Below are 20,683 nucleotides of genomic sequence, written 5' to 3'. Positions count from 1 at the left end.
AGACACACCACGAGTGGGGCTGCAATGAGGACGTGCAGGGTATTTGGAGAGTAGCCATGAGAACACCCAACCTGTATTCCAGGAGTTGTGTAAGGTCCCTGGAGACGTCTAAATGGAGACTGATGAGTGAGTGGGAGCTGGAGAGGCGTGGGGGAAAGGGGTAGAAGAGAAGGAAGGAAACACATGACTTGGACGTGAGTGGTCACGAGGTTGGTTTGAGGAACTTAATATAGTTGGAATGGCTGGAATTGAGAGGTAAGAGCGTGGGCCTGGAGAATGATAAGTCTGGAGAGCTGGTGTTAGGGAATGAGCGTGGAGATCTTGAGACTGTGTCTCAAATTCCACACACAGTTGTCCTTAACCCCATCTCCCACATTGGTAAACTGTGGGTATACTGTCTACATAGGACTGTTGCGAAAATTGTACAAAGTTGTAATGGACATAAAACTACATTATTACCCTGGTCACTTATCTAACATTAAAGGGGACAACTGAAATTTAGCTCAGTTGTTTTTCATCCATGAGAAATACCTTTGTGTAGAACTTTTATTACCATCTGCTTTTTTCTCCAGCCCTTAATGAATAAGTGGATTGTGTTCTTAGTTAAGTTCTGTTCTTTAATTAGCCCAGCCAAACAATCTTAAGTCATGTTCTAACCCAGGCCTCAGTAATCTGATTTATGAAATAAGGTGGTTGGACTTGAAAGCCTTTTGAGTGCTAACATTACATAATCTATGAGAGCCTCCAGAGCCAGGTTCCCTGGTTCAAATTCTGGCTCTCCCATGTACTTGCTGTGTGATCTTAGACAGGTTACTTAGCCTCTCTATACCTTAGTTTTCTAATTTATAAAGTTAGGATAATTGGAGTACCTATCTCATAGAAATATTATAAAAATTAAATTTATGTAAGGTGCTTAGAACTGCACTTGGTCCACAGTAGGTACTGTTAAAAGTTGCTTTTTGTTTTTATGATCCAGTCAAGTCACATGACATCAATATGTGAACCAAACACAAGCCAGGCTTGTGTCATTACCAAGACTGAAGTAGACCGTGAAAGTCGGAACTCCTCCATTAGTACTCAGCAGAGAACAATCAGCCTAGAGACATTAATGCAGGAGGTAACAGGCTGGACAGCAGCGAACCCTGGTGTGATGGTGCCCCTGAGAAAACAGCTTAAAAGGCACAAAGTCTGAAAGAATAGAGAGCCACAGAGTAGGGGAGGGTGGGACTGTTGGAATGGAGCCTACTGGGGAAGGTGTGTTTCATTTCAGAACACAGTGCTGAGAACTGCCACGGTCAGCTAAACAGTCTTCACACACAGGGGCAGAAAATATAAACAAGCCACACAGAAAGGGACAACAGTGTGAAATGATCAGAAAAAATTCTCCCGGGCGCCTAGGAGCAGGTCACAGAGAGCAAGAGATGCCCGCGTCGGTGTGGCTAGATGAAGCACCGTGTCAGTGTGAGCAGGAGCCCCACGAAGCCCGTCCCCTGGCCGTCCAGTTCCCGCCTACCTTCCCCTGTGTGCTTGGTCCTTTCTCGTACTGTGGGGAAAGCTGCCCCTCGGGTCCACATGCTAAGTGTCAGCACAGCAGCGTTGCCGTCTATTTACACGGACCTCTTCCAAGCACCTCGGGGCTTAGCTTACATCATTTAATATTCTTAACAAGCTGTGAAGGTAGACGTTATTGCTTCTGGATTACAGATGAGGAAACTGAGATGTGCAGAGCTGATGTAACTCGCTCAGAAAAGTCCCGTAAGTGGCAGAGGGTGGATTCCAGCCCAGGACTGTCTGACTGCAGTGCACACACTGCCCTTTGTTTTATGCCACGCTCCCTGGGTTTGCTCCAGGTCAGCGTCTGCACCAAAGCATTCACATACCTGACCATCAGGGAAGGCCTGACAGGGGACCATGCCTGGGTCAGCAGGCACAGCCCATAGCTGAGGAAAGCAAGCAGAAGAACCTAAAGCCTAGGTGCTTCTGAGCATGTGTCAGAAGTATCTTCTGTCCTCACAGGGTAGCTGTCCAAGCCCGCAGTACTCGCAGCACTTGGTCTCTCCCAAGCCACCCATCTGAAAGCCACAGATGAGAGGAGAACGATGGCACAGTGACCAGCTGAGTCACCATGAGGTCCCCAATAGCAGTTGCTACGAGCCTCAAGGCTTGGTCCTGGGCTGAAACTCTATAGAAATTCATATCTTTGGGTACAAGGTGTTTTACTATTGATTTCTAATGTAGGTACCTTGTGGTCAGAGAATTTGTTATTCACAGAGATGCGCTTTGTGGCTAAATAGGGAGGCAATGTGCTTGAAAATAACATGTATTTAGATAACTGGGCATAGGGTTTCATGAATATCCAACAGATCTTTAATCATGTTATTAAAATATTTATATTTCCTTAATAATTTTCAGTCTGATTAATAATTTTCTGAAAGTTTCCACTGTGCTTGTAGTTTCTTAAATTCTGTCAGTTTTTGTTTCATGAGTTTCAAAGCTCTATTGTTAGATGCATATATAAGTTCAGGATTATTATATCTTCCTGAACAAGATGTGTGTATTAAATCTTCTAACAAGATTTTATTAGATGGTAGATGGTTCTGTCTTATTCATGTAAACACCATCTTTATCCCTAAAGTTTGTTTTGGCTTTAGAATAACTTTTTTTCTGTATCAATGTTACAATACTAGCTTCTTTTAGTTGGTATTAGTTCAGTATATATTTTTCTATCCCTTTATATTTCAAGCTGATGTGTCATTACGTTTAATGTATAATTCATGGAAAGAGCACATAGTTATATATGTATTTTAGGATTTAAACTTTAAAATATAAGATTTTCTTATCTGAATTCATTCCAAGATCCTCTTTTAACATATATTTGTCTTTCCTTCTGCCATCTTATTCTATCTTTTCCATACCATAATTTTCTTCGGGCCTTTTTTTCTCATTTTATGTCTTTTGTTTATTTCCCTTCTCTCCTGCCCTCTATGTTGAAGAAAGTTATATAGGCTACTTCTCTTCTTTTAGGAATGATCCTTATATTTTTAACATTGGCTTAATTTTTAAAAGCCTAAAGTTAATACCGCCTTATTCCACAGAGTTTGGCTCTCTGCAGATTATGGTATAAGTTAAAGGAATTCAGAAACTCTAGTTGCTGGGAGAATGTTAGAAGATTTTATTTACACATCTTGTCCAATAAGCCAAGGGAATCAGGAAATGTTGTGTTCCAAGCTTGACACAGAAACAGAAATTTTCAGTCAACTGGCTTATGCTTTTAAAAGTCAAATATAGAATAACTTCCCTTGTTTTCTCCTAGCACTGTCTAGTTCCATAATTGTGTCAATTCATACATGTATAATTAAAGGGTAGAAGGCAAGATATTGGATCCCATCCTTGTCTTTATTCTTCAGTATTCCAATATTTACAGCATTAGTAATAAGTCCAGCATTGTTCTCATTCCATTTGAGAAAGGCTTGTGGCATTCTAAAGCAATAAGAATTATTTGGAACAACAACAACAACACAAAGGAACAAGGGAAAAGCCATTTGACAAATGTTTTTTCTGTTCTACTTTGGGGAAACTCATATTCCATTCATATTTTTTTCTACTTTGAGGAACTTGGTAGAGATTGGAGAAGGATGTCAGATTCACAGGTAATGAGGTTTATTGTTAATATCATGACTTATTTTGATAATAAATACAGTTGAGGATCTCAAATCCAAAAATATGAAATCTGAAATGCTCCAAAATATGAAAATTTTTGAGCATCAATATGATGCTTAAAGGAAATGCTCATTGGAGCATTTTAGATTTTAGATTTTTATTCAACTGACAGAATGCAAATATTCCCAAATCTGAAAAACCCCAAAATCTGAAACACTCTGGTCCTGAGCATTTTGTATAAGGGATATTCAATCTGTGCTAATCAACACTGAGTCCTCACTTCCCCAAATAGATGCGTGGAAAAATTGTGTATATATACATCATTTATATATGTTTACATTTTTATAGAGGAAATGACCATTCCTTTCATCAAATTCTTAAAAAAGGCCACAACCTTAAGAAAGATTAAAACCCATTAGTTACCACTGTTTTTCATATCCTAAAAACTAGCTGACTCCTAGCTGGTCCCTTCCCTCATCTTTTGAGGCAACTGATTCTCAAAGCTCAGTTGCTCCTGGAGAAAATGCGTGACCTTATTTTTGGTATTTGTTTTCTCTCTCTCCTTTAAAAGCTTCCTTCCTACCAGCTACTTTAACTATGACTGTGGACAGAGGAGATAATGTGAACATATCTTTCAAAAAGGTATTGATTAAAGAAGAAGATGCAGTGATTTACAAAAATGGTGAGTGAGTGTTTCATTTCCTTCCGGCACCATGGTGTGAGACATCAGATAACACATAACATATTGACTCATTATCCTATTGCAGTCTTGGGGGCAGATGTTTGAAGCAAAGCTGCTATGATGCAAGCTTACCAACTTCTGTGTATGATAGGAGCCCTCTTAGGTGAGATGTTTGGGTACTTGAGCAAATCAAAGTGGAACTCACATATATATATATATATATATATATATATATATACACACACACACACATATATATATATATACACACACACACTATATATATAACATATATATGATAGATATATACATTCATAAACATGAATGTGCATACATTGTACATACAATAAAACCCCATCATAATGTGATAAGTGAAGTCCTAAATTCAGTTATGTAAAATGTGAGGTTTGATTATAAAATTAAGGAAATGACCATAGTAAACCTGGGAAGCCAATTGTCAGCAGTTCTGGAGGTCCAACTCTATAATCCAAACCTGTCTAGGTCCTAGCTATGGTTTGGTACAGTTGCCTGATCCAGCTGGAATACTGATGGGGACCATTCTGAATTCTGTGGGTGGATAGGATTTCTGGGTTAGAGCAGTGATTCTAGGTGTCTTCTGGTTACCTGCTAAGTTGACAGGGTTACTTGACACTTCCCACCTAGCTTTGCCTGCTGCTCTCTGTTCACCTCTCCCTGTAGAACATAAGAACTTAGACTACCTCCATCTTCATGTGTTTGGGGGTAGATCCTGCAGGCTAACCTGTCTGCTCTATCACCATGCCTTTCTTCACGATTGGGAGAGCATTGCATAGTTCTGCCTTTTCATTTTTCTCCCGCATCCAATGTGTGAGAGCACATTTTATCAGGTCACGGCAAGCTGATTAAGTGGAGAGGCCAGACGAGGACACAGGAGGGTTTGAGTGTGACCTATCATTCTCCACTTTTCTTGATTACTAGGGTCCTTCATCCATTCAGTGCCCCGCCACGAAGTACCGGATATTTTAGAAGTGCACCTGCCTCACGCTCAGCCCCAGGACGCCGGCGTGTACTCGGCCAGGTACATAGGAGGAAACCTCTTCACCTCGGCCTTCACCAGGCTGATAGTCCGGAGTAAGTGACTGAGAGGCCACCATCTGTGATGGTGTAGCTGTTAGGATTTTTAGTGCAAGTATCATAAATTAACCCTGGATTCTTAAGCAAAAAAATAGAGATTGGTTGGATAGGATACTAAGGACTTTTAAGAAATTGATGGAAAGCTGACAAACAAGTTCCAGAAAAGACAAGCTCCAGGGAAGATCTGGGTCTGAGCAGTGGGAGGTGGGGGGCAGGGAGGGGAGTGGACTTTCCCTCTAGGCTGCTGCCATTACCATAACTCAACTTCAACAGTGTTTCTTTTACTTCGAAATTTTGAATCCCTAGGATAAAGAATCAGATTGGCCTAACCTATGTCAGATGTCCACTAACCTAGACCAATGAGAACTTGGTGGATCTTTCCAGATCATTTAACTCTCAAAGATGATTTTTATTTTCAGGTTTGAAAAATGCAGGAGTTTGAACTAGTGAAAACTTTTATTTTTCCCATTATAACTATTGAAGTTGTGAGTAACTATCACCATTACATTTTCCCATAACTTTTATAGGAAATTGATGTATAGAAAGCAAAAGATTTGCCCTGAATTTTTCCCAGCTATGTTAAGTATATTAAATGTTCGTGATATTAAATATTCAGGTCTTTAGGCCTAAATACCTGGGCTGCTTTGTCATTCCTCTAATGATTGGTATCTCTAATTCATGAAGATTATTGATTTTGCTTTGCATTATATTCATTCATTCATTGAACAAAATATGTTTATCATAACTCTGTGCCAAGAATTGTATTGCTATTGAGAATACAGGATCATAAGATAAATCCTTGTCCCTTGGGTAATTCCCAATCAGAGCAGATACATATATAATTAGATAAATAGACACTAAAATATGACAACAGAAGTATGAAAAGTGTCATTCATCTAGTTTATGCCCCATGCTAAGCCACCTCTATGAGTATAAAATACAGCAAGGTATTTTATAAGCAGGACTATTTGAGCTTGAGTCAAGAGGAATCTGCCTATGTACCCATGATTTGTTTCTTCCTAGATGACTACTGTGTTTGAGTTTTCTTCTGTTAAATGTTAAAGCAGCCTTTTTATAAGACCAATCTTTAGAAAAATATAACTTATGATGACAGCAAAACTACAGTTTTCAGCTTCCAGTAGTTTGCTTCACAATTACCTCTACATGAAGTTTCTGTTGACTTGGGAGAAGCAAGCAACGTTCCCTTTTATTCTACTACACAGGAAAGTCCAAATGACAAGGAAGCAATTTGCATTTATTTCATTTAGATAGTTTCTCTGTAGTCTGATACAACATCATGTACAGGCATATTCAGAGGGTAAATGGTGGGTACGTTTCCTAGGAATATCGGAAACATCAGATGTTGATATATGGTTGTTTGAGATGAGAAAACCAAACTGTTTTTCCTAATCTCTATTCTCATGAACACAACACTTCTGACGCCGGACGTGTGGGGGGTTTTCTTACACACCAAGCAGTCCTCCAGCCGTCATCAGCTGTGTTTCCTACAATTTAACTCAATTCTGACTCTGTCTACCTGGTGTCAGATCCTACAGGTTAAGTACTCAGTCCCATAAGACTGCCTCCAATTCAGATGCCAGTTGCAGGCCCCAAGTTGTGACCTGTGCTTCTAACAAACTGCTATAAATTGCGGGTTCTCTTAACACTCCCTCCCTAGGTTGGATTAATTTGCTGGGATGGCTCACAGAACTCGGGGCAACACATTTACTGGTTTAGTATAGAGAATATACAAAGGATACAGATGAAATAGTCAGAGGGAAATATGCAGAGCAAGGTGTGGGAAGGGAGTGCGGAGCTTCCATGCCCTCTCCAGGCGCATCACCCTCCAGGAACCTCCATGTGTTCAGCGATCCAGAAGCTCTCTGAACACTGTCCTTCTGGGTTTTTATAAAGGCTTCACTAGGTAGGCATGATTGACTAATTCATTGGCCATTGGTGATCAACTCACCATTCAGCCCTTAGCCCCTCCTTAGAGATTAAGGGGTTGGGCTGGATGTCCCAATCATGCATTGGTCTTGTGACTAGCCCTCATTCTGAAGCTATCTAGGGGTCCCCATCCACCAGTCATCTCATTAGTATACAAAAGGCCCTTTTTTTTTTTTTTTTTTTTTTTTTTTTGAGACAGAGTCTCACTCCGTTGCCCTGAGTAGAGTGCCGTGCCTCACAGCAACCTCAAACTCCTGGGCTCAAGTGATCCTCCTGCCTCAGCCTTCCGAGTAGCTGGGACCACAGGCATACACCATGACGCCCGGCTAATTTTTAAAATATTTTTAGTACAGATGGGGTCTCATTCTTGCTCAGGCTGGTCTTGAACTCCTGAGCTCAAGCTATCCTCCCGCCTCGGCCTCCCAGAGTGCTAGGATTATAGGCATGAGCCACCACAGCCGGCTGAGGCCCTCTTAGTTTTCCAGAAATTCCAAGGGTTTTAGTATCTGTGTGCCAGGAACCAGAAAAGACCAAATATATATTTCTTATTATATGATATTATCACAATGGTAAAAGGCTTAAAGCTTTAAAAAATTTTTTAAATGTTAAAACAAACATGATTTAGCATAGTGTAGATTGAATTTAAAATTCATCTGAACATTTAGGATAAAGCAAAAGATTTTAAACACATTTTGATCTCCAAGTTATCTCTTTTGAGATTGCTAGGACTACATGTTCATTCCCCTTTTGTTGTTAGGGGTATTTTAATGAAACCATATGAGAAGCACTGCTAATACTTAAAATCATTCTAAGAAAGTTCAAGTTGGGCTCTAGTCATTCATTTAAGAATACTTTTCCCCAGTATGAATTCTTTGATGTTTAGTAAAAAATGATGTACAGTTAAAGGCATTTGTCCATTTCTCATAACTATAGGGTATCCCCCCAGGATAAACTGAAGCCTAGAAATACTGCTTAAAGATTTTGTATTAAAAATCACAATGGTTATATTTATAGGAAATTTTTTTCTGTATAAATTCAATTCCTGACCAGATTTCTCACAATATAGGATTTTTCTCTGTATGCCATGAATATGTGATTCCTAAAATACAGAATCACAAGGCTTTTGAAGAAAATAGATGTCTAATTGCCTACTTGTTGCTTATCAAAAAGCTCTTTTCCTGACTCCTCCATCCCCAAGAGATAATCCCTACTATTCTCTAGAGCTTTATCTTTTTCTCCTTCCCAGGATTAGGTGTGAAGTTGGGATAGGTCTACAGGAAGGTACAGGACTAGAGAACACAGTTTAATGTAACAGGGAACTCATTTTCATTGACATTGTCTGCCATCATTCGTTTCCAACATGTGCAAATAACCTGTGGCCTGGCTCTCAAGACATCACTAATTGTCCATAGCCTCTTTCCCTTTACATATTGAGGAATATATTAATAAATATTCGCTTTTAGACATTTTGTGCATTTATCTACTAAGTGGAAGACTATAAGAAATGGTCTGTGTTGACAGTCTTCCTGATTGTTGTAGAGAAAATACTGATAACAAGGAGTTCTTGGCAAAGAAATTATCAGGTTAACATCTGCTGTAGGCACAGGTCCAAGCTTACCACTGTGAGACTAACGGGGCAAAAACACTAGTTCCCTTCAGATGAGAAATGAAACTAAATCCCTGATCACAAAGGATCATCCCAACCCCCTTGGATTTTCCTTATATTAGAAGGTATCTTTTAACCTAATTAACAGTCTAAAATCCTCAAGTGTTGGAGAGAACTAGCCAGGAAATCTGATTCTAGAAGGATTTTACCATCCTTACACATTAGGTTTTGCCTATCTTGTTTCACCCTTATGTCTTTATCAGCTGAAAAAATAGGTGGATGCTACTAGTTCCTATTTCCCTTTTAGCCTTATCCCTCCTCCACATTCTCTAGGCCTGAAGTTCTCAAACTCTAGCATGTTCCAGAATCACCTGGAGGCCTGGTTAAGCAGAGATTACTAGGCCACCTCCAGCGTTTCTCATCCAGTGGATTGTGGGTGGGGGCGGTTTGAGGTTTGCATTTCTAAGAGATTCCCACTTTGGAAACTAGGACTCCAGTCTCTAAGCATACCTACAGCTTCCTGAACAAGCCGTGCTCCCTCCCATGCCTTGCTCCCTCCCATGCCTTGCCTTGGCCTGGAACACACTCTCCAGCCTTATCTTCTTTGCTACCTAGGTGGCCCTGCAAATTCAGCTCAGATACCACCTCCTCTGGGAAGCCTTCCTTTATGCCCTCTTCCATGCCCAAGACAGGATTAGTACTCCTTGTTTTTGTCTCTAGTGTCATCTCCTGTTCACATGTCTGTCTCTATTACCTTTTAGAGAGCAGAGACTGTATTTTGTGCTCAGTTACCAGTGTCCACTAAAATGACTGACACGTATGTTGACCCAAAATAAGCAGCCGAGGCAAAGGATCTCAATCAACAGAGGTTTATTAAGCCAAAGTTGAGGACACACTGGGGAAAAACAAAAACCACAGACAAACCTATGGCTGTTTTTCTGAAGGAGAATTTGGAAGTTTCAGCATTTAAAGGCATACAGAAAGAAAAAAAAGTGTGGGGGTAGTAGAGAAAATGGTTACATTCTTGTGAGACCCAGGAAAATCTGCATTTTATATAAGATAAGGCAAATGTAGGGGGATGGGCGGGACACGGACAATGTATATAACCTCAGCTTTTGTATCCCCATGAAGAGCTGAAATTAAAAAAAAAAAAGATAAGGCAAATGTTAGAGGAGAAGAAGGGAGTGAAGGAAACATCAATGATGTAGGTGTTCCTGGGGAGAAGGAAGAATGTCTGATCCTGTGTTGTCACTGTTCTGGCCTTGTGAAGACGAACTTGTAATTCATTGTTAGTGTGGAACAGGAACAGACTTCAGTTTTAGGAGCTAGACTTAGCCTGAAGACCTAAAGTTACAATTCTCATGTCCTTGCTATGGGAGGCCAGCAAGGAATTTCCTTAATGAATGATCTGTGGTGCCATTCTTCACAGGTGCCTGAGGCCTTTACCTCCCCTTTTGCATAAGGAGTTGAGGTAGAGGTGGTCCTGAGATTGTTATTTTCTTTTTACACATAGTAGGTGATCAACAAAGGTTTGTTTGTTGAGTGAATGTGCTCTACTCATTACAGTCTTGTTTTCCTTAACAAAAGGATGTGAAGCTCAAAAGTGGGGACCTGAATGTAACCATCTCTGTACTGCTTGTGTGAATAATGGTGTCTGCCATGAAGATACTGGAGAATGCATTTGCCCCCCTGGGTTTATGGGGAAGACATGTGAGAAGGGTAAGTCCAGAGTTCTTGATAAGTAAGCTGTGGATTTAAAAAGCCATCATTGCTGGATCTAGAATTTTAGATCCGGACACAGGTGGTAATAGAAGCTAAATGGCCTCCATTAGACCATATGATACCTTTGTGTGAATTAGAAAAAGATGCTCTTTCCTTAAGCTTCTTTATTGCCAACCACTGGAAAATTATAATCAATATACAAATCTATGATGTCTTTAACGTGAATGTCACCCCCTAGATTTGTGCAGTGTACAACCTGCATAACTGTGAATGGTGATCCTGATGGTGGTGGTGCTGGTGTTAGTGGTGTGGCTCTGTGGGGCAGTTTCATTATCCGTAAAATGGGCCATAATGGTGTGTTCATTCTGCCCATGCCACAGCTGAGGTCAGACTATTTTCCATGTTCTCTAGGCTAGTAGAGACTAAGCCAAAGAAGAATTATGCATTTCAAGGGGTTGCATTTTTGACTCTGAATTAGCTTTTCTTTTTTTCTTCCCAAAGCTTGCGAACTACACACATTTGGTAGAACTTGTAAAGAAAGGTGTAGTGGACCAGAGGGATGCAAGTCCTACGTGTTCTGTCTCTCAGATCCCTATGGGTGTTCCTGTGCCACAGGCTGGAAGGGTTTGCAGTGCAATGAAGGTATGCACCAATCACACCCTTGAATAGAAAAAGTTCTAGCAGGTGTATAAAGGAGATCCAGGTTGCTGGAAATGACGACGTAGGATATAGCTGGACTAATCAACTGCCCATTGATGGGCTACAGGGTTTTCAATCATAGATGTTTTTGTCCAAAGTTAATTATACTTTCACAGTAAGACTATGGACCTCACAGAAAGTACTTTTCATACATATCACCTGGGGATCTTATTAAAACATAGATTCTAATTTGGTGGGTCTGACTGCGGCCTGAAGTTCTGCATTTCTAACAAGCTTCCAGGTGGTTCCAATACTGTTGATTTTCAAACCACGCTTTGTATAGGAAAATCATGGAATTTTTTCAGTGGGCCATAAAAATTAGAGTTTCTAGGTTGGATACAGATGGGATTTGGGGTTTAAAAATAGAAGTTAAGATCTTATCGGCTGTGGACTTTACTCAAGCAGTACTAACTTCACCTACTCAGAGATTTGATACTATAGATTTGAAATATATTTTAAAATCAGATAGTATGATGTCTCTAGCTTTGTTCTTGCTCAATATTTCTTTGGCTGTTCTGAGTCTTTTTTATGGTTCCATCTGAATTTTAGGATTTTTTTTCTATTTCTTTAAAAAAATGGTATTGTGATTTTGATAGGGATTGCATTGAATCTGTAGATTACTTAGTTGTGATTGATACAAAAGTAAAGACTGAATCTTGTCATTTTTATTATTGAAACAAACCATCAGAGCCCCAAAGGGTAAGCACCTATGGCAGTTTTGGTTGAAAGCCTTCTAATGATGTTATGGTTGGCCAAAATACGGACAGACAGTCAACAGAATCCATTCATCATCTACCAAATTCTAAGAACGGTCCTAGGAGGTTCAGTGACTCCCAAAGGGAAAATAGTGGTTTCACCCTGTCCTTTCAAGAGCTTATTAAAGTAAAGAAGCACAGTTTGCACATCAAATGGCTGAAATACTTTGCTGTACAGCAAAAATTGAAAACAGGCTTAAAAAGACTAACATTTTAAACGCTCTTGATATTTTAGTTTTTAGCAGTTTGACCATGATGTGCCTAGGTATAGTTTTCTTTATATTTATTCTACTTGGAGTTTTAACAAATTATAGAATAAATTTCAACAAATTGGGGGAATTTAAACCATGACTTCTTCAAATATTTTTTTCTATCACTTTCTTTCTGTTCCTTCTTGGACCTCTAATTACATGTATTAGATCTTTTGATATTGTCCCATAGGTCCCTGAGGCTCTCATCATTTTTTTCTAACTTCTTCCCTGTCTTTTTTCTTCTGATTAGATATCTGTTGGTCTAGCTTCAAGTTCATACTCTCTTTTGTCATCTCCATTCCATTGCTAAGGCTATACAGAGATATTTTTATTTCAGACATTGCATTTTTCAATTCTAGAATTTCTTTTTGTTTTTTTTTTTATAGTTTCTATTTCTCTACTGAAAGTTCTCATTTCATTTGTTGTGAGTATATTTTCTTTTACTTCACTGAGCATAGTTATTATAGTTGCTTTAAAATTCTTGTCTATTTCTAAATCTAGGTGGTCATGATTGATCTCTATTGAGTTTCTTTTCTCTTAAGAATGGGTCATAGCTCTCTTTCTTCTTATGTTGAGTACTTTGGCATTATATCTTGGATATTGTGAATGTTACATTGTAACAACTCTGGAATATGATATAGTCTTTTGAGGATGTTGATTTTGTTTTGTTTTGTTTTATAATAGCAGGCAATTAACTTGGTAGGACTCAAACTGAAAACTCTTAGGCATCAGGTCAAACTCAGTTTAGTTCTTTTATCTTTAGCTGGGCTGCTTTGAGTCTGCACCAAGCATGGTATGGTTCAAGGATCAGCCAAAGATTTGGGACTTCTCTTTGACACGCCCTTTCTGGTTTTCTTCCTCACTTTCCAGTGGCTGTGGTTGCCCTGATTCTGTCCACAGATTCATCAGGCCGGAAAGATTGCAGGTTTTCTTTGGAGTTTTAGCCTCCTCACATGGTATTAACTGTGCCCAACAATTAAGTTAAAAGCTATCTTCCTAATTTCAATTCCCTTCCAGAACCTGCTTTGTTTTGTTTTTCCCCACCCCACTCTCTTGTGCTTTCAGGTAGTTGTTTTCTGAATGTAGTTGTATCCATGAGAAGGTTGGTCTGGTAGAAGCTTATTCAACGCTTCTGGAGGCAGAACTTCCAACCCTTTAAGTTCCTGGTAATTCAGATAAATCAACCCTACCTTATATGAACCAGCAAGGTTGATAGATTAGAGAGAAAAATAAAACTAGCTATCTAGCCTTAGTTTTCTCCATTCGCCTGTATTAACTCTGGTTTTTGATGTCTTTGTTTACAGCATGCCTCCCTGGTTATTATGGGCCAGATTGTAAGCTTAGGTGCAGCTGCACAAATGGGGAGATGTGTGACCGGTTCCAAGGATGCCTCTGCTCTCCAGGACGACAAGGGCTCCAGTGTGAGAAAGAAGGTAAAGCAAGGTAACACTGTAGTCAGGGGCACATTCAGCATGTTTGAGCCAAGCTTTGCTGGTGTAATTCTTGCCCCAGCATCCCGAGATCCTGAAGCCTCTTCAGTTTTCATCTAGAATCTGGGAGAAGTTTATTCCAAATCCTAAGGACAGCATTCTAATCCTTTTCTGTGGACACTCATAGGAATCTTCATTTCTCATTCCACTAGGAATAAACCACGTGCTCTCTGTGGCACATTAAGTGAGGATTAGCCAGCTGAGAGCTCTACCCACCTCTTCTGCATCCTTCTCTGGGACCAGCCTTTTCCCTTGATATGCATGACAGGGACAGAGCTACTTTGGAGAGATTTGGACAAAGGGTATTTTTACAAAGAGATAGAAAGAATGAAACAAATAGAGAAGGTTACACTCAAAATGAAATTTTAAATAATTCTAGTTCAGAAATTATCCTAGGTCAGAAGTTGGCAAACTTTGACCCGCAGACCAAATACAGCCTGCTATCTTTTTTTTTAAATGGCTTTATTGAGAATAATTTTATACCATAATGTTTACCCCTTTAAATGTATAATTCAATGGTTTTTAGTATATTTACAGAGTTGTGCAATTGTTGCCATAATCTAATTTTAGAACATTTTCATTATATGAAAATGAACCTAGTTCCCATCAGCAGTAACTCTCATTCTCCCCTCCTCCCAGTCTCTGCTAACCGTTAATTTACAGTTGACCATTGAACAATGCAGGGGTTGGGGGTACCAACCCTCCTCAGAGTCAAGAATCTGCATATAACTTTTTTTTTTTTTTTTTGAGACAGAGTCTCGCTCTGTTGCCCAGGTTGGAGTGAGTGCCGTGGCGTCAGCCTAGCTCACAGCAACCTCAAACTCCTGGGCTCAAGCCATCCTACTGCCTCAGCCTCCCAAGTAGCTGGGACTACAGGCATGTGCCACCATGCCCGGCTAATTTTTTCTATATATATTTTTAGTTGGCCAGATCATTTCTTTCTATTTTTAGTAGAGACGGGGTCTCACTCTTGCTGAGGCTGGTCTCAAACTCCTGACCTCGAGCGATCCACCGGCCTCGGCCTCCCAGAGTGCTAGGATTACAGGCATGAGCCACCACGCCCGGCCTGCATATAACTTTTGAATCCCTCCAAAACTTAACTGCTAATAACCTACTGTTGACTGGAAGCATTACTGATAACATAAATAGTAGATCAACACATAAATAGACTAGTATCTCTGTATATTACACACACTCATGAACTACCTTTTTCTTAATTTTTTTGATATTTCTAGGCTACTACACAGTTTGTGAGTTGTTTCAAATTTTTCCAGCCCCCCCCAAAATTTCCAATACATTATTGAAAAAAACGTGTGTATAAATGGACCCATGCAGTTCAAACCCATGTTGTTTGAGGGTCAACTATATTTTCTCTCTATAGATTTGCCTATTCTTGACATGTTCTTTTCTCTTTCTTTCTTTTCTTTTCTTTCTTTTCTTTCCTTTCCCTTCTTTTCTTTCCCTTCTTTTCTTTTTCTTTTCCTTTCTTTTCTTTTCCTTCTTTCCTTCCTTACTTCCTTTCTCTCTCTCTCTCTGTTTCTCTCTCTGTCTCTCCCCCTTTCTTTTCTTTTCCTTCCCTTTTTTTCTGTTTTATTTACTTTTCTTTTCTTTCTTGTCCTGCTCTGTCACCTGGGCTGGAATGTAGTGGCACAATCACAGCTCACTGCAACCTTGAACTTTTGTGTTCAAGTAATCCTTCTGCCTCAGCCTCCTGAGCAGCTGGGACTATAGGCATGTGCCACCATGCCTCGCTAATTTTTTTATTTTTTGTAGAGACGAGATCTTGCTATGTTGCCCAGGCTGGTCTCGAACTCCTGTGTTCAAGGTGATCAGCTTTATGGTGAAGAGTGTGGACTCTGGATTCATAAAGACCTGAGCCTGAATCTGGGCTCTGAGCCTCAGTCTCATCTATAAAATGGAGACCACAATAGCACCCACCTCAAGTGTATTATGGATGATAAAACAATAAAATACTTGCAAAGTTTTTGCCCAGTGCATGACTTGCTACAGTAGCTATTTTTATTACTACATTGCTGCAGTGTTAAGGATTTGATTTCACAATGCTGTTTTCTTCATTCAGGCATGCCAAGGATGACCCCAAAGATAGAGGATTTGCCAGATCACATAGAAGTAAACAGCGGCAAATTTAACCCCATCTGCAAAGCCTCTGGCTGGCCACTACCTACTAATGAAGAAATGACCCTGGTGAAGCCAGATGGGACAGTGCTCCATGTAAGAGCCATTCTTAATCTGCCTACCTGACACTATGAAATGTTTTCAGTGTAGTAATCACACCCTCCTAAAGGCTCCACTCGAGGCTTGTTTCCTCCTAGGCCAGTGTGCTGTTAGCTTTGATAAAATGCCCTGTTCCTGGGGAGGCGGAACAGACTCACTGCAGTCCTTTGCTGGCCAGTGCCACAGTACAAGGTTGGGAATATGCCCACAGAGGGATTGATGGAGATGGGTGTCAGGGACGACACTCATCCTGCAGAACTGTCCAGCTGGGTGTGGGGAGCAGTACGTGTCTGCCTGTGTAAGGCTCTCCCCTCACAATAGCCCCATGTCTCTAACTAGTCGTATCAGTAAGAGTAAGGTGGGCCCGTGGCCCCAAAAGGGTGTTGCAACCCATGAATCAGCAGGAGATTTAGGTGCTACGAGGTGCTACCAGGACATGGAGTTTTGATGACTCCTCTTACTCCTAGCACGCTCTTTGGAGCAACAACTAGGGGAGTACGGAAGAGGGAGTTCAGCATGATCTCTTTGACTCTACATAGACAGATCTTGAATCTGCTCCCAACATTTCCAATTCAGAAACTATGATCTGTGGGATCCTTTAGGTCTGAGTGCGTTCCTGGGGTTTACCCCGCACCTTCACTTTGCTCTCATTGCTGGTGCTCACCATTGGGGAGGGTGCTATTGTAGCAGTTCTCTTTTGCTACAAAAGACTAAGTTACCTTTCTAACGTGCTTTGCTTCTTCCTCCTAACTATCCCAAATGCAGCAGACATAGGAGCCACCCAGAATTTCTCTGTGTTACAGGTGATCCCCAGGAAGTGGATGTATATTTGTATCTAAAGATTTTAAAATAGATATCTTATTTTTCTCTCAAAAATGACTGAAAATCAACTTGCCCAGAAGGCAGATATGAGTGACCTTCTGGGGGCAGGATACATAGAACGTGCCATTGACCAGTGTCCACACATCAAAGGCTCCTGATTTCACTCAGCCCATCAGATAGAAAAAGCCAATTGACAGCTTCCAAAATCTTGTTGGCTTTTTCATGAGTTAATGGAAATGAAGGCTACCAGGTAGTAAGGATCGACCATACTATATGTAACTTCTTCCTTAACATTACCTGTTCCCTTTTTTGCAGAAGTGGAAACTGGCTGAGGGAAGTTAAGTAACTAACGAATTGCTCAAAAGTGGCAGAGGTCCACGTGTCTTCAGACTTTTGGCTTTTCCTGCTGAACCACACTTAATAGCACACTTAGGAAGCCGCTTTGTCCTCCCACCCAGCCATCCCGGTATTAGACTGGAAAGGAACACGTCTTACCAAGGGCAGTGTAAAAGAAATTAGACTCCTTGCTTGTAAGTGTTTACACCACACTCCCAAATACACAAATACAACAGCAGGATCTGACAGGGCATCAATCCAATATAAACTTTCAGGGCTACTACAATAGCTTTGGAAATAAGCCAATACTTATGTTAGCATTGCTTTTAGCTTCTTGATCTCTCCTAGAAAACTTCTTATTAAACAATGAGACGGGGTCAGTGTTCTGGACCTTTTTGTTTATGCCTCCCTAGAAGTTTTTATTTTTTTGTATTTGACCTTTCCAGCCAAAAGACTTTAACCATACGGATCCTTTCTCAGTAGCCATATTCACCATCCACCAGATCCTCCCCCCTGACTCAGGAGTTTGGGTCTGCAGTGTGAACACAGTGGCTGGGATGGTGGAAAAGCCTTTCAACATTTCTGTTAAAGGTAAGTTTCATTTTCCAGAGGAAGAGCTTGTATCCTTGATGCACCGTGTTTCTGTATTGCTAAGAAAAGTTGCTGTATCTAGACAAAAACGCCTGCTGACCACTGAAATATTTTCCAGGATACTAAGCCTTTAAAAAATTGTATGCATGAAAATAGAATGAAGAGACTAAAAGGATGATCTTTGGAGTCACACAGCCCTGGGTTTGATGTTGTCCCTAACAACTTGTAATCTTGTGTGTGGCCTTGAGCAAATGAATTTAACATGAGCCTGTTTTTATTTGTAAGTGGAGCTTATTTTATGTACGTCTTAGGGCTACTGTGAAGATTTGTTAAATACATAGAATATTTGGAATTGTGTGGCATCACAGGTCTGGTAGTGATTATATTTCATAAAAAGTTAAGCATCATTATTGTTATAACTTCTTATTCATTATTATAGAGAATAATTTGAAGAATCCCTATTTCAAGGATGACTCATTTAATAAGAAGCCCAGACTATGCTATATGATTAACATAAATGATTTTTCACATATTCAGGGCTGTAGGTATTCTTCCTGCTATTAGTATTTTAAAATTCAAATTAATCTGAGTGGATATGTATACTTTTGTGGCTTGAGGAGAAGAAATAAAGTGAAGGTAAATCCAAGTTAATTTGGCTGGTGTACATAGCCACAATAAGGAATTTTAGATTTGGAAGTTACTTTTGAACCCGTTTAGACAGAAGCACCTATCAGCTCTGTGCCATATATTCTAGGAAAGGCACTAGGCTAAGATGCTTTGTAAGACCTACGACAATGTAAATGCTATGTAAATAGTTGTTATACTGTTTTGTTCAGAGAATAATGACAAGAAGAGAAAGCTTGCACATGTTTAGTACAGACACAATTTTTTTCCCCAAACATTTTTGATCCATGGTTAGTGGATTTCATGGATGCAGAACCTACAGATATGAAGGGCCACCTGTATGAGAGGCTCAGCTAGTAAGCACAAATCGTAGTTTTGAACCTGGATCTCCTGCTTCCAGACCCAGCACCATCTCTTCTAGACCATTTTGCTGAGTCTCTTGTGTTACAGACGGGGAAGTAAGATGACTACAGTTCATTTGTGTTTGGCCCACTTCATTACTTGATTAGGAATCTCTTGGGAGATCCTACAGGTAACTTCTGTAAGTAAGATAATGTTAGATACTCATTAGTTTTTGTTTGTTTTCAAAGGCCAATAACAGCAGTAGCATTCATGCAACCTTATAGATTCGGATTCTCTGCCCTGACAATCCATGTAAACCACCTCACAATCGTTGTTGTTATTATTGATTAGAGGAAAAAGCTCAAATCTGTTTTATTTAGTAGAACTTTCACATGACCAAAATAATTTCTTACATCTTGCATGTTTTTAGAAGAAAGGAAATGATATGCAGACAAGACAAATTATTTTATTTTTAAGCTTCTTGGAATGTTTGCTACCCATGAAAAATAGTAAGTCAAAAACTAACCATGCTGCTAACATACAGAGGAGTCACTGGTTCTAATTTTTATTTTTAATGAAAGATACAGCATATGACATCAATGTGTAGAAGCATCTCCAGTCCTAAGTCATGATGCTTCTTTGCTGTCACATTGGTGGATAGCCATAAAATGGAAATAGTCCTTAGGTATATTAGTGTCTTTTCTTGTGGTATTTTAAAAAATAGATACTAGGCTTCACTACCAGTGTACAGATTGGTACAATCACTTTGGAAAACTGGCCGTATGTACTTTAATATGTATACTGCCCAAGACCTACCAATTCCACTCTTAAGTATATGCTCAATAGAATGAGTACATATGTTCAAAAAAGACATCTTTAAGAATGTTCAGAGAGGTTTTATTCATAATAATCCCAAACTGAAATTAACCCAAATGCCCATCAACATTTGAAGAGATAAATAAATTGTGGTATGATTCATATGTGTCAGTTTGCTAGAGCTGCTATAATAAAGTACTACAGGATGAGTGGCTTAAAGAACAGAAATTTATCTTCTCACAATTCTGGAGGCTAGAAGTCCAAGATCAAGGTGTCAACAGAGTTGTTTTCTTTTTTTCTTACTTTTTTAAATTAATTAATTAATTAATTTTTAGAGACAGCGTCTCACTCTGTTGCCCAGGCTGAAGCACAGTGGCCTGATCGTAACAGTGTAACCACAAACTCCTGGGTTTAAGTGATTCTCCCACCTGACCTTCCTGAATAGCTGGGACTACAGGTGTGTGCCACCATGCCCGGCTAATTTTTTAGTTTTTTTGTAGAGACAGAGTCTTGCTATGTTGCCCAGGCTGGTCTCCAACTCCTGGCCTCAAGCCATCCTCCCTCCTCTGCCTCCCTAAGTGCTGGGATTACAGGCATGAGCCACCACACCCAGCTGCAGAGTTGATTTCTTGAGGTCTCTCTCCTTGGCTGTGGATGGCTGTCTTCTCCCTGTAGTCCTCACAGGATCTTCCCTCTGTGCCTGCGTGTCCTGATTTAATCTTCTTGTAAGGATACCAGTCATATTGGAGTATGACCCACCCTAATTAACTCATTTAAATTAATTACCTCTTTAAAGGCCCTATCTCCAAATACAGTTATATTCTGAGGTACTAGGGGTTAAGACTTCAACATATGAATTTTGGGAGGAACACAATTCAGCCCATAAAGTCATGCAGAGGAAAATTAAACAGCATTAAAAAAGAATTCTTGCAATGATCTGGTTGAATCTTACAGACATGATAATGAATGAAAGAAAGTACATGCTTTATGAT

At 39.9% G+C, this 20,683-nt stretch overlaps 1 protein-coding gene across 1 annotated transcript in view; it reads left to right on the top strand.

Moving 5' to 3' along the window:
• The window catches only part of TEK (TEK receptor tyrosine kinase), a 104,097-nt gene that overhangs the window by 43,952 nt on the left and 39,462 nt on the right, over positions 1-20,683 (top strand). Inside the window, exons 3-9 of the mRNA XM_045562255.1 lie at positions 4,232-4,342; positions 5,300-5,452; positions 10,596-10,727; positions 11,232-11,372; positions 13,740-13,868; positions 16,006-16,157; positions 17,765-17,909. Of these exons, the coding sequence (XP_045418211.1) occupies positions 4,232-4,342; positions 5,300-5,452; positions 10,596-10,727; positions 11,232-11,372; positions 13,740-13,868; positions 16,006-16,157; positions 17,765-17,909 (963 nt within the window). The remainder of the gene's footprint in view (positions 1-4,231; positions 4,343-5,299; positions 5,453-10,595; positions 10,728-11,231; positions 11,373-13,739; positions 13,869-16,005; positions 16,158-17,764; positions 17,910-20,683) is intronic.

Source organism: Lemur catta, chromosome 10, assembly GCF_020740605.2.
Source record: "Lemur catta isolate mLemCat1 chromosome 10, mLemCat1.pri, whole genome shotgun sequence".
Classification (NCBI taxonomy): domain Eukaryota; kingdom Metazoa; phylum Chordata; class Mammalia; order Primates; family Lemuridae; genus Lemur; species Lemur catta.
The sequence above is the reverse complement of the archived record's forward strand: the minus strand, read 5'-3'. Positions and strand labels throughout refer to the sequence as shown.